The following is a 21024-nucleotide window of genomic DNA, read 5'->3' on the forward strand; positions in this document are numbered from 1 at the left end:
CAAGGAGACGACCCAGGCGTTAAAGTAACCGGCCACACCTGATGACTGGAGCACTATCCTCGGGACCCTTATGGTTGGAAGGTGAGAACTGAGAACTGACTCCTGGAGATTGTCCTGTGCATAGGCAAGCGTGTACACACACACACATATGCCAGTTGATAAAAACATAATAAAACTACCATTTTCATCTGAAAAACAAGGCATAATGAAGACCTTGGAACTGGGCACAGTAGTACATGCCGCCAGTAAGCCCGAGGATCAGTCCAAGGTCCCCCCAGGCTAACTGAGACTGTGTCCAGATAAATAAATAATAAATGCAAAACCCAAACCAATCAACCAAGCAAGCAAGCAGTAAACCCCTCACAGCAGCCCTCTACTCGCAAGCCCACAACTTCCCGGGGTGTGGAGGTCGGGAGCGAAGGCACCCAGGCTGCGAAACCTATCTTCCAAGCCTCGGCGGCGCCTTGCCTCAGGCCAGACTCACACCTCCGCAGTTTGAGGCGCAGGCACAGCCACGTGGCGAGCTCCGGCCAATCAGCAGGCCGCTCGCGGCTGAGTCCCATAAAGGCGCCAGTCGCCTGCTGCTGACAGCCGCCATCCGGGCGAGAGCTGGCGGCCACCGGAGGAGGACCCGGAGCGACGGCCCCGCACTGCTTCACCTAGTGCACACCGACAGGGCGATCGATCGGACAAGGTCCCTTTCCTAGGAGGTAAGGCCGCTGCTGCAGAGGCTCGGCCCTGGGGGGCGCCCCCGACCCCCGGGGTGCGAATAACGGCCTCCCCTCTCCCCTCCCCCCGGGCGCTGGGCCGCAGGGAGGGCAGTTGGAGGCCATTGCCCCAGCGGGTGCGAGCCAGCCTGCAGCTCGGGTGGGGGAGACCAACTGCGAGCTTGTGGTCCCAAAGGGCCGCTGCCTCGGGTTCTTTCCACGCCTAGTACTTACTCGGCTTTCCTACGCGGGGTTTGGAAGGAGATTGTCGCTCGGTCCAGGGTTTAACGGTTTTCGTGGTCGGAGGGTCAGGCCAGTCTCCGTACTGTAGTTCTGGGAGGGCAGGAGACTAGAGAGAGCGTCTTGGTTGTGTCGTGTCTGTGTTCGGACTGTGAAAACGGGGGAAGCCTGGTCCCCGACTCGGCCCTGTGACCAGGGTGTGCCCTCTCTCCAGGCACTGGCCCGTGCATGGGCAGAGTGCTTGTGCACCGACGGGAAGGAGCAGGTGGGTGGGAAGGGACGAGGGAGGCTTCTCACCGAAGGCAGCTCAACTCGATCTTGAAGAGCAGCTGGAAGCTGGGTTGTGTAGAGGTGATTCAAAGGCAAATGCTTGGAACTGGGTGGAACGGTGGATGGTCTGCTTCGGTCGGGTAGTCCATCGAAGTCCACTTGTTACTCACCAGCACGGGATCACAGATGTTTGCCACAACACCTGGCAAGATTTTTTGAGGTTTAAAAGGAATTTGTATGTGTGTGAGTGTACACCCATGTGCCTGTTTGTCCCCTAATGCCCCATTCTCACTCTGTCAAAATACTAATTATATTTGTCAAATGATAATTACCTGTTCACAAGGATCTGAAAGGAGTCTGCAGCCTCAGTTCTAACATCGGACTTGGCATCCCTGTAAGTGATTTATAAATATTTTATAAACGAACAAATAGAATTTGGAAGATGGTATCCTGGGAACCAGATAAGAGTTTTAAGAGTGTCACAATAATAGTCTAGTGAGAGACACTGACGAGACGTCTAGTCAGGTCAAATACAGCAAGAGTCTGTGGACTTAACAACTCAATGTGGTGAGTGTTAGTTAGGGTAGGGGCAGTTGTCAGGAGTGAGGAAGCCAGGGGTGAGGCAGGCAATGCAGACAATGTAGATTTTGGGGGCGCTCTATATGAGATGCCCAAGCAAATGTTGAGGCTCCAAGGAGGCAGTAGGAATAAGATAACAGTGTTTTAAGGAAGAATCAGCATCATCCGTGGTGTTTTGATTCCTGGGTATGAAGAAACATCGATGTCGTAATGCTCTAATCGTTGGGTCTTTGAAGGGAAGTTTGCTTTGTTCTGAGACAGGTCTGCTATGTAGTCCAGACAGGCTTCAAACTTGGGGTCCTCCTGCTTAAGCCCTCCTAGTGCTTGAGTTGCTGGTCTACACCACCACCTCAGACAGAGATTTTAAGATTTCAAAGTTTTTCTTTTTTTGGCTTTTGGAGACAGGGTTTCTTTGTGTAACTGCCCTGGCATTCCTGGAACTCACTTTGTAGACCAGGTTGGCCTTGAACTCGGAGATCCGCCTGCTTCTGTCTCTGTGCGCTGGGATTAAAGGTGTGCACCACCACCACCACCAACAACAACAACAACAACAACAACAACAACAACTGGAAATCTCCACGTTTTAACTAGCATAGCTGTCCTTGGCCGAGTGCCTAGTGGAGACTAAGAGTTATCAGACAGGAAGTTTCCTCACACTGCGTGGAAGGGATGGAGGAAGACTGGATGCCGAGATTGCATCACTGTGAACATTATCTGTTTGTCCTGATGGAAGCCAATATAATTCTGAAGAAATGACTTTCTCTGAGACTGCTTGTTCCATACCTGGGTGCTGGAGGTTGAATGCAGGTTTGACATGCTAGAGGCTTTGGGGATGCAGGACTCATCAGAGGCACGGGAGCTCTGTCCCTCAGAGCCACCCAGGATCCAAATGCAAGTTCCCTCTTTCTAGGCTATGTTGATTTTCTATGTGCACAAGTTCTATAAAATTCACCCAAAATGTTGTTAGAATATAGAAATAGAGCTGCTTTTTGTATGCTTATTTTTAAATAATTATATAAAAATGGTTTGTACACCATCTCAGGCAGGCATGGTGGCTCATGTCTGTATTTGGAAAGCAGAGGTAGTAGAACTCGCTCAAGTTTAAGGCTAGACTGGTCTACATAGTTTATTTAGGCATCTCTGGCTGGCTTTGCCTAAAACAAACTGTGTAGACCAGTCTAGCCTTAAACCTGAGCGAGTTCTACTACCTCTGCTTTCCAAATACAGACATGAGCCACCATGCCTGCCTGTGCGTTGACCATCTTTATTTTATAACTTTACCGAATTTATTAGTTCAGATAGCTTTTGGGTAAGGCTTTAAGATTTTTTTCTTCTTAAAAAACATGGTTAACAGCCGGGCGGTGGTGGCGCACGCCTTTAATCCCAGCACTCGGGAGGCAGAGCCAGGCGGATCTCTGTGAGTTCGAGGCCAGCCTGGGCTACCAAGTGAGTTCCAGGAAAGGCACAAAGCTACACAGAGAAACCCTGTCTCGAAAAACCAAAAAAAAAAAAAAAAAAAAAAAAAACCATGGTTAACATATGCCAGCTTATACCATCTGCAGTAGAAATTTAACATCTTGATTTTCAATTTGGATAGATACCTTTTCTTTCTTCTTTCATCCTCCCTCCCTCCTTCCCTCCTTCTTTCCTTCCTTTCTGGTCTAATTTCTCAGGCTAGGATTTCTGAGCAGATTATTTTAAATTTTATTTTTATTGAAAATATATTTTTTTCATATATTCTGATTACAGTTCCCCCCTCCAGCTCCTCCCTATTTACCCACCCACCCAAATCCATATCTTTTTTTCTCATTTTCATTAGAAAACAGATATTATAATAATAATAATATTATTATTATTATTATAAAAGATAAAATAAATAAAAACAAACCAGAATAGGACAAAACAAACAAATAATCAGGAGAGCCAAAGAAAAAGCACAAGAAACACACACAGATGCTGAAACACGTATATTCACACATACAGACAACCCACAAAAATAAAACCATAAACCATAAAATATAAGCAAAAGATCAACAAGGTTAAAAAATTTGCCCAAAGAGTTATGAGATAAAAGCCCTCCAAAAGTACTATTGAGTTGTTTTGTGTTGGCCATCTCTTGCTGGGCGTGGAGTGGCTTAAGTTTTACTCCCTTGGAGAAAACTGAATTTTCCTTTGCAGGTGGTTATTAATTGAATATAGCTTCTTCGTTATGGATATTTCTGGCTTCTTTATAAAAAAAAAAGGGAGTCCATAGGTGTGTAGACTTATGTCTGAATCTTCAATTCAGTTCCATTGATGAATGTGTCAGTTTTAATGTTAATGCCATGCTGTTTTTATTACGATAGATCTGTAATGCAATTTAAGATTAGAGATGATGTTGATAACTCTAGCAGTTCTTTTATTACTCGGGATTGTTTTTTAGCTTTCCTGGGTTTTTTTGTTTTGTTTTGTTTTTTGTTTTTTGGGGGTTTTTTTTGTGTGTGTATGTGTGTGTGTTTCCATATGTCTTAGTTAGGGTTTCTATTGCTGCAAAGAGACACCATGACCACAGCAACTTTTATAAAGGAAAACATTTCACTGGGGCTGGCTTCTAGTTTCAGGGGTTAGTCCATTGTCATTATGGTGAAAAGCATGGTGGCATGCAGGCAGACATGGTGCTGGAGAAGGAGCTGAGAGTTCTACATCTTATCTGCAGGCAGCAGCAGCAGGAGACTATGTGCTGCAGTAGATGTGTCTGGAGCATATGAGACCTCAGAGCCGGCCCAGCAGTGGCACACTTCCTCCAACAAGGCCACACCTACTCCAGTAGTGTTTTGTCTTTATAATTTTGTATTCTATTTGTACAAATATGTATGTTGTACTTGTATTTGTATAGTATGTCTGTATTTCTTCACAATCTGTTACATGGAGTCAAGTACAGAATTTTCAGGGTATTGTGTCCGATTGATGCTCAAGGCTTCACTTCGGTTGTTAGGTTTCGACGTTCAGCCTGTAGCAGTGGGTGCAGAGTGGAAGAGTGGAGAGCTGATGTGTTGGACCGAGGGAGGACAGGATCTGATGCCTTTTTAGAATGTGACTGTGACTATATCTGGGGCAAGAGCACCTCAAGCCTGACGGTGAAGGCTCAGAGGCTGGGACACAGCAAAAAACTTCAAGAAAGGTATGGCCAAAGAGACATGAGGAAGGAAACATGGTAAAGAGCAGTAAGCCTGGTCCTGGAGTTTTAGGACAGATTAGAGACTGTGACACACTCAGTGATGATTACTGGGGCTAGGAATTCAGTGGTGAAAGGGGTTAAAAATGGAGGTTTGTTCTGGTGCAGGTAGTAAAGGATTTGCCAAGGAGTTCACCAGGCTGTGGTGGGCAGGTGTGAGGGAAGGGGGCTACAGCAGACAGCAAGGCTTTGGCTGTCAGCAATTGGCTAAAGGATAGTGCCTTTCTCTGGTAAAAGTGAAGCTAGGCAGGAGGAAGCGAGGGAGGTCTGGGCTCTTTGATGTGTCTTCCTGGACTAGTGCAGAGAAAGCCCTCCTCGAGCACCTTTTCTACAGCTGCTTTCTGCTCTCATCGATAATAAAGTTCACATTCTTACCAAGCACCCCACAGAGTCTAGCTATGCCTGCATTTTTTCTCTTTTTTAAACTCTTTCCATTTCATACTTCACATTTTCTCTTCTTTTTGCTTCCATTCTTCCTGGAAGCATGCCAAGCCTGTTCCCATCTGAGGCCTTCCCACATACCGTTCCTTCTGAAGAGAATTCTTCTGCATCTTTGTAGGCACCTTGTAGCTCATATGCCTTCTCAGGGGGGGTTCCCTGCCTGCGTTTCCCGCTCTGTTTCCTTCACAGTACTTGGCATTTGCTGCCGAAAAATAAAACCTCCCCGTACTGTTGTCGCTGAGGTGTTGCCGTCTTGTTCACTGCTGTTTGAGCACCAGAGCGCCGTCTGGCCTCAAACCTGTGTCAGCAAACGTGCTGTCCACTGAGTTTGGTAGCCTGGCTTTGTAGCTTCTGGGATCCAATGAGAAGGTGTGGGGTTTACTCACAGCAGAGTTTAGACTGAAAGATGAGACAATGGAGATAAGTAGACATAGAGTATAAGAAGGAAAATTACAGAAATAGATGTTTGAAGAAATGTTTGGTACAGACTGTAGTAGGAGAGAGAGGAGAAAGCACTGTAGGAAGCACTGAAGGTCAGTGGCAGGCACATTACTACTACACAGCATTGCTGGCCAGCAGGTGGTTTCCTCTGTGGAGTCTGTGTGTGAGTGCGTGCGCATGTGTACGTGTCTATCTGTCTCCCCATGCATGTGGAGACCAGAGGACAACCTTGGATTGCGTTCTTACATGTTATGCACCTTGAGACAGGATCTCTCACTGGCCTGGAGCTCACCGAGTGTGCAGAGAGCCCCAGGAGTCCTCTTGTATTCACTTCCCCAGCACTAAGATTCAGGCAGCTGCCTCTGCCACTGCCTGCTTTTTAGTGAGGGTATTTGTGTGGCCAAGTACTTCACAAGCAATCTCCTCAGTCTCTGCAATTTCTTTCTTTTTAATGATGCTATCAATTTTATTTTTTACTCATTTGTGTGTCTATATAACATGGGTGCAGGTGCCCACAGAATCCAGAAGAGGATGTTGGATGCCATGGAGCCAGAGTTATGTTGTCAGCCACCTGATGCCAGTACAAGGAACTGAACTTGGGCCCTTGGAAAAGCAGTACATGCTCTTAACCACTGAGCCATCCCTCCAGCTCCTGTAGTTTCTTATCATAAATGCTCTGTGTCTGCAGTGTCCAGTGTATAGCCACTAGTCACGTGCAGCCAGATGTTGGGACTTGAAGGTGACTAATCATATGTATGATCACTTACAGTACCATATCAATCATCAACCAATTTGGGATTGTGTCTCTCTGTTGATGGGGAGCAAACTAGGGACCTCACTTACAAGGCAAGTGCTCTTCTCAGAGCCACGCCTCCAGCTCCTCAAACAGTTTTAGGTTAAAGAGATAGAGATAGAAGAGATAGAAGTTTTTTTTTTTTCAATAGAAGCTGAAAAGAAGACTTTTAAAGTAAATTTATTACATATGAGAACTTCAGGATTGGTCAGACGATCAGGGTTAAGTTTCCAGAACCCACATGATGGAGAGAGAACTGACTACAGGTTACCCTCTCACCTACATAAGCATGCTTTGGGACACATGTGCAACCACACAGGTGCTCATACAATAATAAATAACTTTTAAAGCTGGTTGTCTAGGCTTCCTTCTCATTGATACTTTAAAATGTAAATTTTGCAGATAGCACTTTCAAAAGAGTTACTTTCCCTAAGAGACTGCTTCTAGTCACCCTATATTTTAACTAGATAAATGTACTTCACAAACAGAACCTTCCATTTCTCTAAAGACACCATTAAGAGTACAGGTGGTTCATGCCTGTAATCCCAGTACTTGGGAGGCTGGGACAGAAGATTGCCTTTAGTTTGAGGCCCTTTTGGGCTACATAATAAGACCCTGCCTTAAACAAACAAACAAACAAACAAACAAAAAGCTGACAATTGGGAGGTAGAAGCAGAAAGGTTAGGAATTCCAAATCATCCTAGATCATATAGTAAGTTTGAGATAAGCTCAGAAATGTAAGGCCTTGTGTCCCCCAGCCCCCCTCTCCACGGTCCAAGCACTTGGGAGGTAGAAGCAGTAGGATCAAGAGTTATAGATCTTACTCAGCTTCATGAGGTTAGGTTGGGCTATATGAGACCTTGTCTCAAAACCCCAAAAGAAGAGAACACTATGTAAGCCACCGCCTGCGAGAAGATATTTGCAGTACATAACAACAAAGGTTTTGTGTTCAAAATATATGAGGATAGTTACAGACAACCAAGTAGAAATGTAGTTACAACATCTCAAATGTGCTTGACAGACAATGCCCATGTGGCCAGTAAACATTAAAAGGGGCTTTATATCATGGGTCATCAGAGAAATAGCAATCAGCATCACACTTTAGCATCTTGTGCACCTACAGATGGCTAATGTGGAAACAGGATCGGAGGCTCACACAGAGATGAAGTGGCTGGAGGTTGGTTTGTGCCTTTTGGACAGCAGGTGGTATCTTTAAGGTTAAATTGATGCATATGATTCTGTGACTTCACTTCTGGGTTTATACATGGCATAAGCACACACACACACACACACACACACACACACACACACACACACACACACACATCTTCTTAACAGCAGTAACAAACAACCCTAAAGTTTCAAATAGAACAAATAAGGTAGGTATGACAGCACATGCTATAGTTTCTATACCTGGGATGCTGAGGCAAGAAGCTTCCTGCAAGTTTAAGGATGATCTGATTTACACAGTGAGACCCTGCTTCCAGAAAACTGAAAAAGGAAAGAGAACATTTCTATTACAGTAAATTAGTGTACAGTAGTGTAAATAAGCAAACAACACCTGAATAAGCTTTATAAACATAATGAGGAAAAAAGCCAAATGAAGTATAATACATAGTAAATAATGCTGTGTCTATGCCAGCCTTGAAGTGATACGTATAACACAAGAGAAAATTATGAGATGGAGTAAACTGTAAGATTGATAATGACCTCAAATTCATTCATTCAATGTGGTGGTATTCCATCTTGACTGTACATCAGAAACACAAAGGAACTTCAGAAACTAAAACTGATTCTCATACTCTAGAAGGAAGAAAAGACAAACAATTGCCATGTGATCTAGCAAGCCTACTGTTGTGCTCTGGTTATACATCACCAAAATTTTTAAAAAGGAAGAGGAGGAGGAGCATAGGCTTGAGAGAGCTGCATGTCTCTGTCATAGCAACACTGAACAGTGTCTCACTTGTGTGTTCATTGAGTACAATCTCTAAAAGGCAGAAGTGGCCTGTTTGATGCTGGTAGATGAAGGTAAGCAAAATGCAGTACCTAAAATGGAATGTCACTCAGCTTTAAAAGGAAGGAAGGGGCTAGAGAGATGGCTTAATGGTTAAGAGTTCTTAGCTGGGCAGTGGAGGCACATGCTTTTAATCCCAGCACTCTGGAGGCAGAGGCAGGCCGATCTCTTAAATTCGAGGCCAGCCCTGATCTACAGAATGAGTTCCAGGACAGCCAAGGCTGCACAGAAAAACCCTGTTTCAAAAAACAAAAACAACAATAAGAGTTCTTGGTGCTTGCTGCTCTTCCAGAGTTCAATTCCAAGAACCCAGGTCAAATGGCTTATCACCCAATACCTTCCTGACCTCTTCTGACCTTTGAGGACACCTGCACATATGGCTACATACTCAAACACACACATACATATAAATAATGAAAAAATGAAAATACAGACTTTAAAAGAAAGGAAACTGAGGCTAAGGTCATATGTAGCTCAGTGGTAGAATTCTTACATAACATGAACACAGCCCTAAGTTCAATCTACGCCGCCACAAAAAGTATGTGTGTGGGGGGTGGGGTGGGGGAGTGGCAGCTGGCACATACCTATGATCCCAGCTCTCATGAAGCTGAAATAGGAGAGTTGTAAATTCAAGGCTAACCCTGACTGCAGAGTAGGACCCCTATTTCTTTTTTTTTTTTTAATTTACATACTGACTTCAGTTTCCCCTCCCTCTCTTACCTTTTCCTCTTCTTGCTTCCCATCTACCTCCCTCCCCATCACAACTCCATCTCTATTCAGAAAGGAGAAGGCTGTCCATGGGATTAAACAAAGCATGGCACATCAAGCTGAGGCAGGACCAAGCTCCTCCCCCTGCATCAAGGCTGGGCTAGGTAATCCAGCATGGGGAACAGGTCCCCGAAAGCCAGCTAAATGCCAGGGGCAGGTCTTGATCTCACTGCTAGGAGCCTTACAGACCAAACTACACGACTGTCACACACATGCAGAGGGCCTAGGTCGTCCCATGTAGGCTCCCTAACCATAGATTCAGAGTCCCTGAGCTCCCAGAAGCTTAGGTCAGCTGTCTCTGTGGGTTTTCTGGTCATGACCTCGACCCCCTCTGGCTCGTACAATTCCCCTTCCCTTTCTTAGGAAGACTCCTGGAGCTCAGCCCAGTGCTTGGCTGTGGGTCTCTGCATCTGCTTCTGTCAGTTACTGGATGAAGGCTCTCTGATGACAATTAAGATAGTCACCAATCTGATTACAGGAGATGGCCAGTTCAGGCACCTTCTCCACTATTGCTAGGAGTCTTAGCTGGGGTTATCCTTGTAGATTCCTGGGGGTTTCCCTGGCACCAGATTTCTCTTCTATTTCGCCTTCCCAGGGAAATCTATGCATCCCTCTTTGGGCCCTCCTTGTTATCTAGTCTCTCTGGGGCTGTGGATTGAAGGTTGGTTATCCTATACTTCATTCCTAATATCCACTTATAAGTGAGTGCATACCATGTTCGTCTTTCTGGGTCTGAGTTACCTCACTCAGAATGATTTTTTTCTAGTTCCATCCATTTGCCTGCAAATTTCATGAGGTCATTGTTTTTTACAGCTGAGTTAACACTCCATTGTATAATGTACCACATTTTCCTTATCCACTCTTTGGTTTGAGGGGCATCTAGGTTGTTTCCAGGTTCTGGCTATTACAAATAATGCTGCTATGAACATAGTTGAGCAAGTGACAAGACCCCTATTTTAAAGGAGAGAGAGGAAAAGAAAATCTGACATATTTTATAAACATGAATGAACCTTGAGGATTTTGAACTAAGTAAAATAAACCACTTATTTAGAAGTATAATGTGCCTGCAAGGTAGGTCAGCAGGTAAATGTGCTTGCTGCCAAGCCTGGTGACTCAAGTTTGATCCCTGGGACCCACACGGTGGAAGGAGAGAAATGATGGCCTCCACATGCACCCCCCCCCCACAAATGTAATTATAAAAAATAAGGTGAATGCTGTGCCGTAGAAACAAGAGCGAGCATTGGGTCTGGCACTGCAGGCCTGTGACCACAGCTGCTCAAGAAACCAGGGCTCTCCTGAGCATAGTAAGGGGAACCTTGTTTCCAGAATCATAGCAGGAATAAGAGTGGTGATTCTAAGGGTGGGGGAAGGTAAGAATTGGAGGGGCAGGGATTGTTTAATGGATGTGGGATTTGGGTTTTGTTAAAATGAAGACATTTTGGAGACTGGTTCCAGAAAGACCTGAATATACGCAGCGAAATAAGGACTTAAAATAGTCAAGGTGGATTTTACCACAAGTGAAACAGGGAAACATGATCGATCACGAGGCAGCAGTGGCAAACCAATGCCATTTCATGGATGTGGCTCCTGGCTTAGTTGTCACAGGTCCAAAGTGGACAGCTCCTTCTCATGTTGTCTACAAGTGCATGTCCTGAAAAATAAAAAACCAAGGACTGTGAGGGACTGTGTGTGCATTCCTAGCATCCATACTTTATCTCCATGGTAACAGTGCTGTCCAGGCATCGCAGACATAGCGGTGTGTACCAAAGAGCTGCATCTCAGCCCTGGCGCTTCTCTTCCTAATGCATTGTTGTCCACCTACTTAGTTATTACTGCTGGTGGTGTTGGGGCTCGGGCCGGCCCTGCCCCGACTAAGCCCATGTCCCAGGCTCTGTGAACTGGGGTTTTGTTTTGCGTCTCCGTGGAGCACGTATGGAGATCAGAGGACACGTGGCAAGAGTCAGGTCTCTTCCACACTCATGTCCTCAAGCTTTCCAGCAAGTGTCTCTACCTGCTAAGCCATCCTGACCTAGTTATTCATGTATGTGCGTGAGTGCATGCAAAGGCCAGAGGACAACTTGTGGGTGTTGATGAATTTGGATTTTAAATAAATTACTTTATTTAAATTAGTGAGAAAATTTGGGGGAGGATTAGCCAAAAAATCCTTTATGCTTTCCCCTACATTCAGTGAACAATTACAGGATACCTATACACCAATGGTACCTCTAACATTCCTGGTGCTTCTTTTTATTAGGAATTTGTAGACTTTCCTGCTAAGACCTCAATTTGTATTTTTGAAGAACAGAAAGAAATTCTGTGAAGTGTGGAAATAATTTAAGCCATCTAAGACTAAAACATACATAATGAAACAATGTATACTATTTGTATAAAAAAGGTTAGTATTTGTTAAAAAAAATTGTCATTTGTCCTTTTTGTCCCTGGCCTAAGATGTAGTGGGGTTTTTTAGAGGAGAGGATGTTTTTGTTTCTGAGACAGGATTTCACTGTGTGGCCCTGGCTGTCTTGAAACTCACTCTGTAGCCTTGGCTGGCCTTGAACTTACAGAGATCTGCCTGCCTCTGACTCCTGAGTGCTGGGACTAAACGTGTGTGCCACCATGTCTGGACATTTGTAAATGAACATTTAAACAACTAAAATGTGTCTTGAAGTAGAGTAAATCAGCTGTGTGTGATTGTTGTGTCTGTAAAACTCAGGAGGCTGAGCAGGAAAGTCTTGTCTGAGGCTGGCCTGGACTACATATAAAATAAGACATAAGACCCTGTCCCAAAATAATAGCAGCAGCAGCAGCAGCAGCAGCAGCAGCAGCAGCAGCAGCAGCAGCAGCAGCAACACAAAGCCAGGCATGGTGGTGTACTATGTATTGAGCTCCAGGCCAGCCTCAGAAACATAGTGAGACCCTGTCTCAAATTCAGAAAACAAAACAGCAAAAGCCACTCTTCTCTTGAATAAATCCTTTGGGCTCTTACAAACAGCGATTTTTAAAGTCCTCGGTTTTTTATTTCTCAGGACATGTACTTGTAGACAGCATTAAAATACCAGGATCTGAAGTGGTTGAGAATGTCTCTGCCAAGTCGACAGACAGCCATTGTCAACCCCCCTCCACCGGAGTACATCAACGCCAAGAAGAACGGGCGCGTGACGAACCAGCTGCAGTTCCTACAGAAGGTCGTCCTGAAGGCCCTGTGGAAACACAGCTTCTCATGGCCTTTCCAGCAGCCCGTGGACGCCGTGAAGCTGAAGTTGCCAGTAAGCATCGCATGACACGTTAGTTTTTATTTATTCCTCTGTGTGTGTGTGTGTGTGTGTGTGTGTGTATGTGTTTGTGTATGTGTGTGTATATGCGTGTATGTATGTGTGTATGTTTGTGTGTGTGTATGTGTTTGTGTATGTGTGTGTATATGTGTGTATGTATGTATGTGTGTGTGTGTCTGTATGTGTATGTATGCATGTATGTGTTTGTGTATGTGTGTGTGGTGTGTGTGTGTGTGTGTGTGTGTGTGTGTGTGTGTGTGTGTGTGCAGTTCAAGATACATGTGGAGTAAGAGGACAACTTGGAGGTGTCAGTTCTCTCCTTCCACCCTGGGTTCCAGGTGCCAGCTGAGCCCAGACTCAGGTGCTGGGAATCTAGTCAGGAGAGGAACCTTCTAGGAGTCCTGAAGCAAAGTAGAAGAAGGGATCAGAAAGCAGCAACCTCAACATTAAGATACAACAAGGTTTTCATATGCAGCCCATATTTTTGCATAAAGCACCCCAATTAGGAATAGGTATTTGATGAAATAGAGGAGGAGAGAACTGTCAGCGAGATGCAGCAGCCAAAATCACTCCCAGTGCCTGCAGGTATCAGAGTCCCCACTCCACCGGCCTAACTTCACAGTCTCATGTGGGAAGCGATAGAATGGGGGGGGCATGGAGGATGCTCTCCTAGAAGCAGCTCCGACATTTTTCTACAGTGGAAACTTCTAACTCTGTTCAAGCCCTTCTCAGAGAATGCTGGAGAGTCCAGGCTGATAACTTCCCTCCAGAAGTAAGCTTTGGAGGAAGCAATTTTAAATTCTAAAGACTCTATTGAAAAGCATGGGCACTCACATGCTATGGTGCCCATGTACAGGTCAGAGAACAACGTCCAAGGTTTTGCTGCTGTCCTATGCATGGCGGGCTAGCTGGCGTAGCTCTGCCTCCCACCTCACCATAGAGTGCTGAGATTACAGATGTGCACCACCACAGCTGGCTTTTTCTGTGATTCCAGCTCAGACCCTCAGCTTTGGACAGCTAGTGCTTTTACCAACTTAGCCATCTCCCCGGTCCGTAACCTGTTAGTTTCGTTGTTTGTCTGTTTAGGTATTTTACGTATCAATTTAAAAGAGAAAAATTCTACAACTATAAGGAAAAAAATTAGTTGGGGCTGGAGAGATGGCTCAGCCATTAAGAGCAATGTCTGCTCTTCCAGATGACCTAGATTCAGTTCTTATCACCCACATGGTGGCATACACTGTCTGAACTCCAGTTCCAGGGATCTAGTGAGAACTGATGGATATGTAATGGGAATGTCAGGGAGCCAATGCCCTCTTCTGGTCTCTACAGGCACCAGGCACACATGTGCACCACAGATATACAGCAGGCAAAGCACCCAAACATAAAGTTGTTTAATGTAATCTTTAATATTATAAAATATACATAATTAGATACCTGGTTATTCAGCACCCCTGAAGACTGTCCTAAGTGTTCTTCCCCACTCCCAAGATAAAACTTAATGATCTGGACACTGGCATTCTTATTTTAACAGTTTGTGATGAATTGTGTGAGGCTCTCTGGTCATAGCATGCCACAGCAGCTTTCTGAGAAGAGAAATCCTCTGAGAAGAGAAATCCTCTGAGAAGAGAAATCCTCCGAGAAGGCTTTCTTTTTTTTTTTTTTTTTTTTTTGGAGGTTTTTTTGTTTGTTTGTTTGTTTTTTTGTTTTGTTTTGTTTTGTTTTGTTTTGGAGACAAGGTTTCTCTGTGTAGTTTTGGTGCTTGTCCTGGATCTAGCTCTGTAGCCCAGGCTGGCCTCGAACTCACAGAGATCCGCCTGGCTCTGCCTCCCAAGTGCTGGGACTAAAGAGGCATGCGCCACCACCACCCAGCTGCTTTCTTAACACTACTTACTAGTCTTACTTATATCACACATCACGTTCAGCTTTAGGTTTCACTTGAAGTTTTTAATCATATAGTAACAGAGCGATCTGTGATGTAGTCAGTGAGTCAGGGAACTGGAATTTTCCTCTAAACCTGTCAGATTCCGTAAATACTGCCCCTCATCATTTTCTTCCATAAAATGTTTTAAATCTTGCCTTTGCCAATCTTTTAAATTTTTTCATTATCTGCTTGTGTGTGTGTGTGTGTGCGCGCGCGCGCGCGCGCGCCAAGGACAACTTTCAAGAGTCAGTTCTCGTTCCACCATGTGGGTCCATGTGGGTCAGGTGGTTAAGCTTAGTGGCAGGCACATTTATCCTCTGAGCCAACTCATCAGAACTACCCTTGTCAACCTGTAGAGACTTTATTTCCTCTGAAAAGTAATGTTGTGACAACTAGCTTTGGTTTTCACTACTAAAGGTTTTCAGATTGTGCCTCTAACAAAAGGTAATCATTTGCATTCCTTAGTTAGAGGTTAAGAGTTTTATGAATTAAGTCAACAGTTGTTTGTGTGTGATTGTACCATACTGAACCCAAGGCCTCAAGCATACTAAACAAGTATTTATTATTATTAATTTATTGTGGTGCTGAGGATGGAACCCAGGGTCTTTTGCATGTTATATGAGCTCTCTGCCACTGAACTATGCCCCCAGCCTCCTTCTAATAATGTAACTTCTTCAAACCTATAGGACTATTATACCATCATAAAAACCCCAATGGATTTAAATACAATTAAGAAGCGGTTGGAAAATAAGTATTATGTGAAGGCTTCCGAATGCATAGAAGACTTCAATACAATGTTTTCAAATTGTTATTTATACAACAAGGTATGTAAACTTATATTACACTGCCTAGTCTTTGCTGTTATGTATACAAGAGTGTATAATAAGTATTATGATTTCAGATTCCAGTTCCAGATTGGAAACACTTAATGTATTGTTTTGGATGGGAGGGGCAGTTTGAAACAAGGTTTCCATATGCTGCCAGGGCTGGCCTCAAGGTCTTCCTGCCTCAGCCTCTAGAGCCTTAGGATTATAGGCATGTGCCCTTATAAGACTCAGTTTACATGTCTTTATTAGATATGCTATTTTGTAACGTTTGTTATTTTTCTATTAGTGGGTGAGCCTGTGTGGTGGTCAGAGAACAGTTTTCAGGAGTTGGTTCCCCCCTACCATGGGTGTGGGGTGGAACTCAGGACGTTACTAGGCATGCTCATATGGCAAGTATTTTTTACCAACTCAGAGTCACCTCGCTGACCCCAATTTGCATATTTTAAGTAAGTTATTTATTATTGGATTTCATAATTTTCATATTTCAGTCTATTTGCTGAATTTTTTTTTCAGCCTATTGACTGTATTTTTGCCTGAGTAGCTGAAATGGTCTATCCTTAAACAAAGAAAAAAGAAAAAGAAAGGAAGGAAGGAAGGAAGGAAGGAAGGAAGGAAGGAAGGAAGGAAGACAGACCAAAGCCAGACTGGTAACTCACCTATAACCCAGTGATTGGGAGGCTGAGGCAGGAGGATTTTGTGAGTTTAAGGGCAGCTTGGGTATAGTTTGAGCCCCTGTCTTGAGAAGAGAGAAAGAAAAGCATTATTGATGGTCTGGTTCTCTGTGGCCCTCTTGATGTTTTAATTATGAGTGGTGACCTGGTAACACATTTAATTCAATCTCGGTTAAATTTCCTACCTATTGCCTAAGTAGCAAGCTACATGACAGCCTGCGTAGTGCTGAGGACTGAGCCCGACACAGTTGAGTCACTTAAATTTACTTCAGGCAGTGAGGTCATGCTAGAAGAATACAACAGGGAGAGCAGAATTCAAATCCAGTCAGTGTACACTGTCATGAAGTCACCTCAGATCATGAAGTTCTCCAGGGGAGACATTCTAATTGCTAACACTTTTTGTATTGCTGGGTTGGTTAGATTGCATTTGTTTGGCATTCAGAAAATTCACTCTGATCCTTTTTAAAAGGCAAGAGATGCTAGAATTTAAGTTTGTTTCTGCTCCAATATTTTCCAAATAGAGATAAGTCCTACCTAAGCATTCTATAAAGAAATGTGGTGCCACAACTACCCTGTGTAACTTAACATGTCTTCAACATGTTTTCTAGCCTGGCGATGACATTGTTCTTATGGCCCAAGCTCTAGAGAAGTTATTTATGCAGAAATTATCTCAGATGCCACAAGTAGAGCAAGCTGTGGGTGGTAAGGAAAGAATAAAGAAAGGTAAGCCCAGAGTGAAAAGTGTGAGTGTGTGTGTGCGCACGCGTGCGTGTGTGGAATAAAACATAAATAAAAATAAAATCCTTCAAAGGACATAGACATGTGGAAGTCCTTTTATATCCAATTCTTTTGGAATAGCATGTCCATTTAAATGGGCTCCTCCTCCTTAATTATGGAAGAGGACACATATTGCCAAAAGGACTGTAGCTAAGAATGAAAGGTTATTGGGTTTAAGATTCCTTTTCTTTCTCCTCTAATTAAAAATATTTTACTGACTGAGCTATCTACCTATACCTCTTCCTTTTTTTTCTTTTTGCTTTTGTTTTTGGAGACAGGGTTTCTCTGTGTGTAGCCTTGGCTGTCCTGAAACTTGCTCTGTAGACCAGGCTGGCCTTGAACTCAAAAGTTCTGCCTCCTGAGTGCTGGGATTAAAGGCACTGCCCATCACCACTGTGGTGATGTATTGTGTCCCCAACATATTGTGCACCCTAATAAAGTTTATCCGAGGATCAGAGGAAAAAGCCAGCCACTCTAGTAAACATAGAGGTCAGGCAATGGTAGCACAGGCCTTTAATCCTATCACTCGGGAAGCAGAGATCCATCTGGATCTCTGCGAGTTCAAGGCCACACTGGGAACAGAGCCAGGCGTGGTGGTACATACTTTTAATCCCAGCACTAACCATAAAGGTCTGGAGGTCTGTACAGACAGACAGGAAGTGACAGAGCTGGGCAGGAAGAGGAAGTGCTGTAGCTGGGCAGAGAGGAAATGAGATGGCAGAACAGAAAGGCATATAGGCATGGGTAGACAGGACGTAGGTCTCTTTGGAGACTGAGGTGAGGTTGTCTGTGGCTTGTCCTATTTCTCTGATCTCTCAGCTTTTCACCCCAATATCTGGCTCGGGGTTATATTAATGAGACTGTTTAGCAATTCATCTTACACACCACCACTGCCTGGCACCACCACTGCCCAGCACCCCTTTGGGGATTTATATTTTGAGACAGGGTTTCTCTAAATTGTCCAGGCTGGCCTTCAGCATATGGTCCTTCTGCCTCTGCCTCCTGAGTACTGGAATTACCAGCCTTCACCCATATCTGGCTATAGTGAAAATTTTTAGAGTTGATCATGTTACTCATGTGAAGACATGAAATTAATCTTAATATTCAAATGGTATGATAGAGCATCATCAAATGTTGATGAATTTGTATATCACTCAAATTGTATAATATTAGTAAGTTCCTTAGTCATTCCATGTTAATAGCTTTATCTTTTACAGGAAAATATTTATCCTTTATGTTTGTAAATGTTATACATTTATAGTTAAATGGCTGGGGTATAGGAGATTATAGTGGGTCTGTACTAGACATCATTTTTATAAATGGTAATGTGTACTTTTTCTTTTTTGACAGATTTTAAGATGGGTTATATCCACTTATGAGGGTTTCCTTGATCAGTCATGCATGACACTTACTGATCATTAAAGTTCTTATGTTTGTCTTATTAAGAAAGATGTTGAACTGAGCGTGGTGGTGCAGCCTTTAATCCCAGCACTCAGGAGGTAGAGGCAGGTGGATCTCTATAAGTTCAAGGCCAGCCTGGTCTACAGAGTGAGTTCCGGAACAGCCAGGGCTGTTACACAGAGAAACCCTGTCTCAAAAAAACAAAACAAAACAAAACAAACAAACAAACAAAAAGATGTTGATCTTAAGTCTGACCGTGTAAGACACAGGCTCCAATAAGAGGGCTAATAAACCCTTTTGAGATAGGCAGCACATACATGAGTACAGTATTTCAGTTGTTAAAACAAGATGCTAATTTTTGCTGATTTAAATTATAATCTCTACCAAGGGAAAATTATATTTGTTTTTTAAAAATTTATTTTATGTGTATGAGTGTTTTGCCTGCATTTATATCTGTGCACCACATGTGTCCATGCCCATGGAGGCCAGAAGAGGGCATCAGATCCCATGGAACTGGGGTTCCAGATGCTTGTGAGCCACCATATAGAAGTAGGAGTCAAGCCTGGGCCCTCTGGAAGAACATATAGTGGCTTTAATCACTAAGCCATCTCTCCAACTCCTACATATTTTTAAATTTTCTTTTTTTTCTTCTCCCTCTGTCCCTCCTTTCCTTTCTTCCTTCCTCCCTTCCTAGTTTTGAGGCAGGATGTCATGTGACCCAGGCCAGAATTCCTGATCCTGTGTTGTGTGTGTGTGTCTGTCTGTCTGTCTCTGTCTCTGTCTCTGTCTCTCTCTCTCTCTGTCTCTCTCTCTCTCTCTCTCTCTCTCTCTCTCTCTCTCTCTCTCTCTCTCTCTGTCTCTCTCTGTCTCTCTCTTTCACATACACAGAGGCCAGAAGAGGATGTTGAATCTCCTAGAGCTAAAGTTACAGGCAGTTGTAAGCTGCCAAGATATAGGTGCTGAGAACCCAAACCTGAGTCCTCTGGGAGAGCAGGAGATTCTTCTTCACCACTAAGCCACTTCTCTGGTCCCTTGAATGTTGTTTTTAAAGAAGCATTTAATTTTTTTCTGTTTTTCATAAGTAAGGTTTGAAGCCAAGGTTTTATGCAGGCTAAGTCTGTGTTTTATCACCAAACTATATCCCAAACCCTTTTTATTTTTCATATTGAGACAGGATCTCACTAAGTTGCCCAGGCTACTCAAATTCATGATCCTCCTACCTCAGCCTCCAAGACATGATTTCATTCTTCTTACGGCTGAATAATGCTCCATTGTGCATATTTCCACACCATCTTTTCCATCAGTCTATGGATAAGCACTTACACTGATTCCATACTTTGGCTATTGTGAATAGTGTCGGGACAAGCATAGGTCTGCAGTTATCCCACTAAATGATGACTTGAGAAGTGAGAGAGCTCAGTAATATGGTAGTTCTATTTGTAGTTTTTTGTTTTTGTTTGTTTGTTTGTTTGAGGAAGCTTCAAATGGATTTTGAAGGACATACTAGTTAACATCCCAACTAGCAGGCGTAAGGGCTCCTTTCTTCCTCAGCCATTCTGACTCAGTGAGCTAGAATGGCAAAGCAATTTTTCTCTGTTTTTGTGCTTTTTTTTTTTTTGATAAGGATTTACAGGCCAGCCTGGGATATATACGACCTTATGTAACCATGGTTGCACTTGAACTCCTGATAGGCCTGCCTCAACCTTGCCAAGAGCTGGGATGATAGGCGTGCACCACCATGCCTAGCTCTTCCTTTTAAAAATGTAATGGTGATTTCCATTTTTCTAATTTTATTTATGTGCATATGTTTGTGTCTGCATGTCAGTGTGCACACATACATTCAGTGCCCATGGAGGCAAGAAGGCCTCAGATCCCCTAGAACTAGAGTTGGAGACATTTGTAAGCTACCCAGTGTGGGTGCTGGCAGTCAATCTCAGGTCCTCTGCAAGAGCAGCAAGCTCTCTTGACCCTTGAGCCATCTCTCCAGCCCATGGTCTACATTTTCCTGATGGCTAGATATTGAGCACCTTTTCCTGTGTTTACCAGCCTCCTTCCTTGAAAGGTGTCTTCACTTTTTTTCAGTTCATTCTCCATTTATGGCATATAAATAGAAAAGCATCTATAGAATTGTTCATTTTAGATGTTATAATTTTTTAAAATATTTTTTAAAAGATGTGTCTATGTGAGCATATATGCATACATGTGTATGTGCCCCTGTGTGCACACAAAGGCCTGGAGAGCCTTGGATCCCTTGGAGTTGGAGTTACAAGCATCCATGGGCCACCCAGGTTGTTCCATGAGTGCTGGGATCTGAACTCTGGTTTTCATGAATGAGAGCAAGTGCCCTCAACCTGCTGAGCCATCTCTCCAGCACCAGGCATTTTATTCATTTAGTTTTTTAAAATCTACTCTGGATATTAATCTCCTGTATGATAAACAGCTATCATTTCACTTTGTTAATTATTTCCTTGGGTATGTAGAAGCTTTTAAGTTTGAAATGATCTCATCTGTCCTTTTCTATTACCACCTCTTGAGTGACTGGAGTCCTATTAAGAAAGTCATTGTCTGTGTCTCAAGCTGGAAGGTCTGGCCTGTCTCCCACACCTGGCTTCAATTTAACTTTTCCAAAATTGTAATATATATATATATGGGAGTTTTAAGCTTTAAGGATTTTTGCTCTCTCAGGAC

The 21024-nt window shown here is 43.6% G+C and overlaps 1 protein-coding gene and 1 long non-coding RNA gene across 12 annotated transcripts in view; one reads left to right on the plus strand and one right to left on the minus strand.

The window, feature by feature from the left end:
• Nucleotides 1-534: 534 nt before the first annotated feature.
• Brdt (bromodomain testis associated) overlaps nucleotides 535-21024 on the plus strand; it is a 57347-nt gene continuing 36857 nt past the window's right edge. For 4 of the 10 annotated variants that reach the window (XM_059274901.1, XM_059274909.1, XM_059274908.1 and 1 more), the window contains exons 1-5: nucleotides 535-710; nucleotides 11722-11862; nucleotides 12494-12733; nucleotides 15347-15484; nucleotides 16767-16881. In XM_059274901.1, coding sequence (XP_059130884.1) covers nucleotides 12545-12733; nucleotides 15347-15484; nucleotides 16767-16881 — 442 coding nt within the window. In that variant the 5' untranslated portion in view covers nucleotides 535-710; nucleotides 11722-11862; nucleotides 12494-12544. Of the gene's footprint in view, nucleotides 711-829; nucleotides 868-1560; nucleotides 1612-1692; nucleotides 1785-11721; nucleotides 11863-12493; nucleotides 12734-15346; nucleotides 15485-16766; nucleotides 16882-21024 lie in introns of those variants that run through there. The other 6 variants (XM_059274904.1, XM_059274911.1, XM_059274905.1 and 3 more) reach the window with 6 other exon arrangements.
• LOC131920513 (uncharacterized) lies at nucleotides 940-1643 on the minus strand. 2 transcript variants are annotated; one of them, XR_009381666.1, is made up of 3 exons: nucleotides 1550-1643; nucleotides 1245-1419; nucleotides 940-1040 (listed from the first exon to the last, which is right to left on the minus strand). It is a non-coding gene; the product is annotated as an uncharacterized LOC131920513 (long non-coding RNA). The 2 variants fall into 2 exon arrangements; XR_009381667.1 differs by having other exon boundaries at nucleotides 946-1096.

Source organism: Peromyscus eremicus, chromosome 10 (genome assembly GCF_949786415.1).
Source record: "Peromyscus eremicus chromosome 10, PerEre_H2_v1, whole genome shotgun sequence".
Taxonomy (NCBI): Eukaryota; Metazoa; Chordata; class Mammalia; order Rodentia; family Cricetidae; genus Peromyscus; species Peromyscus eremicus.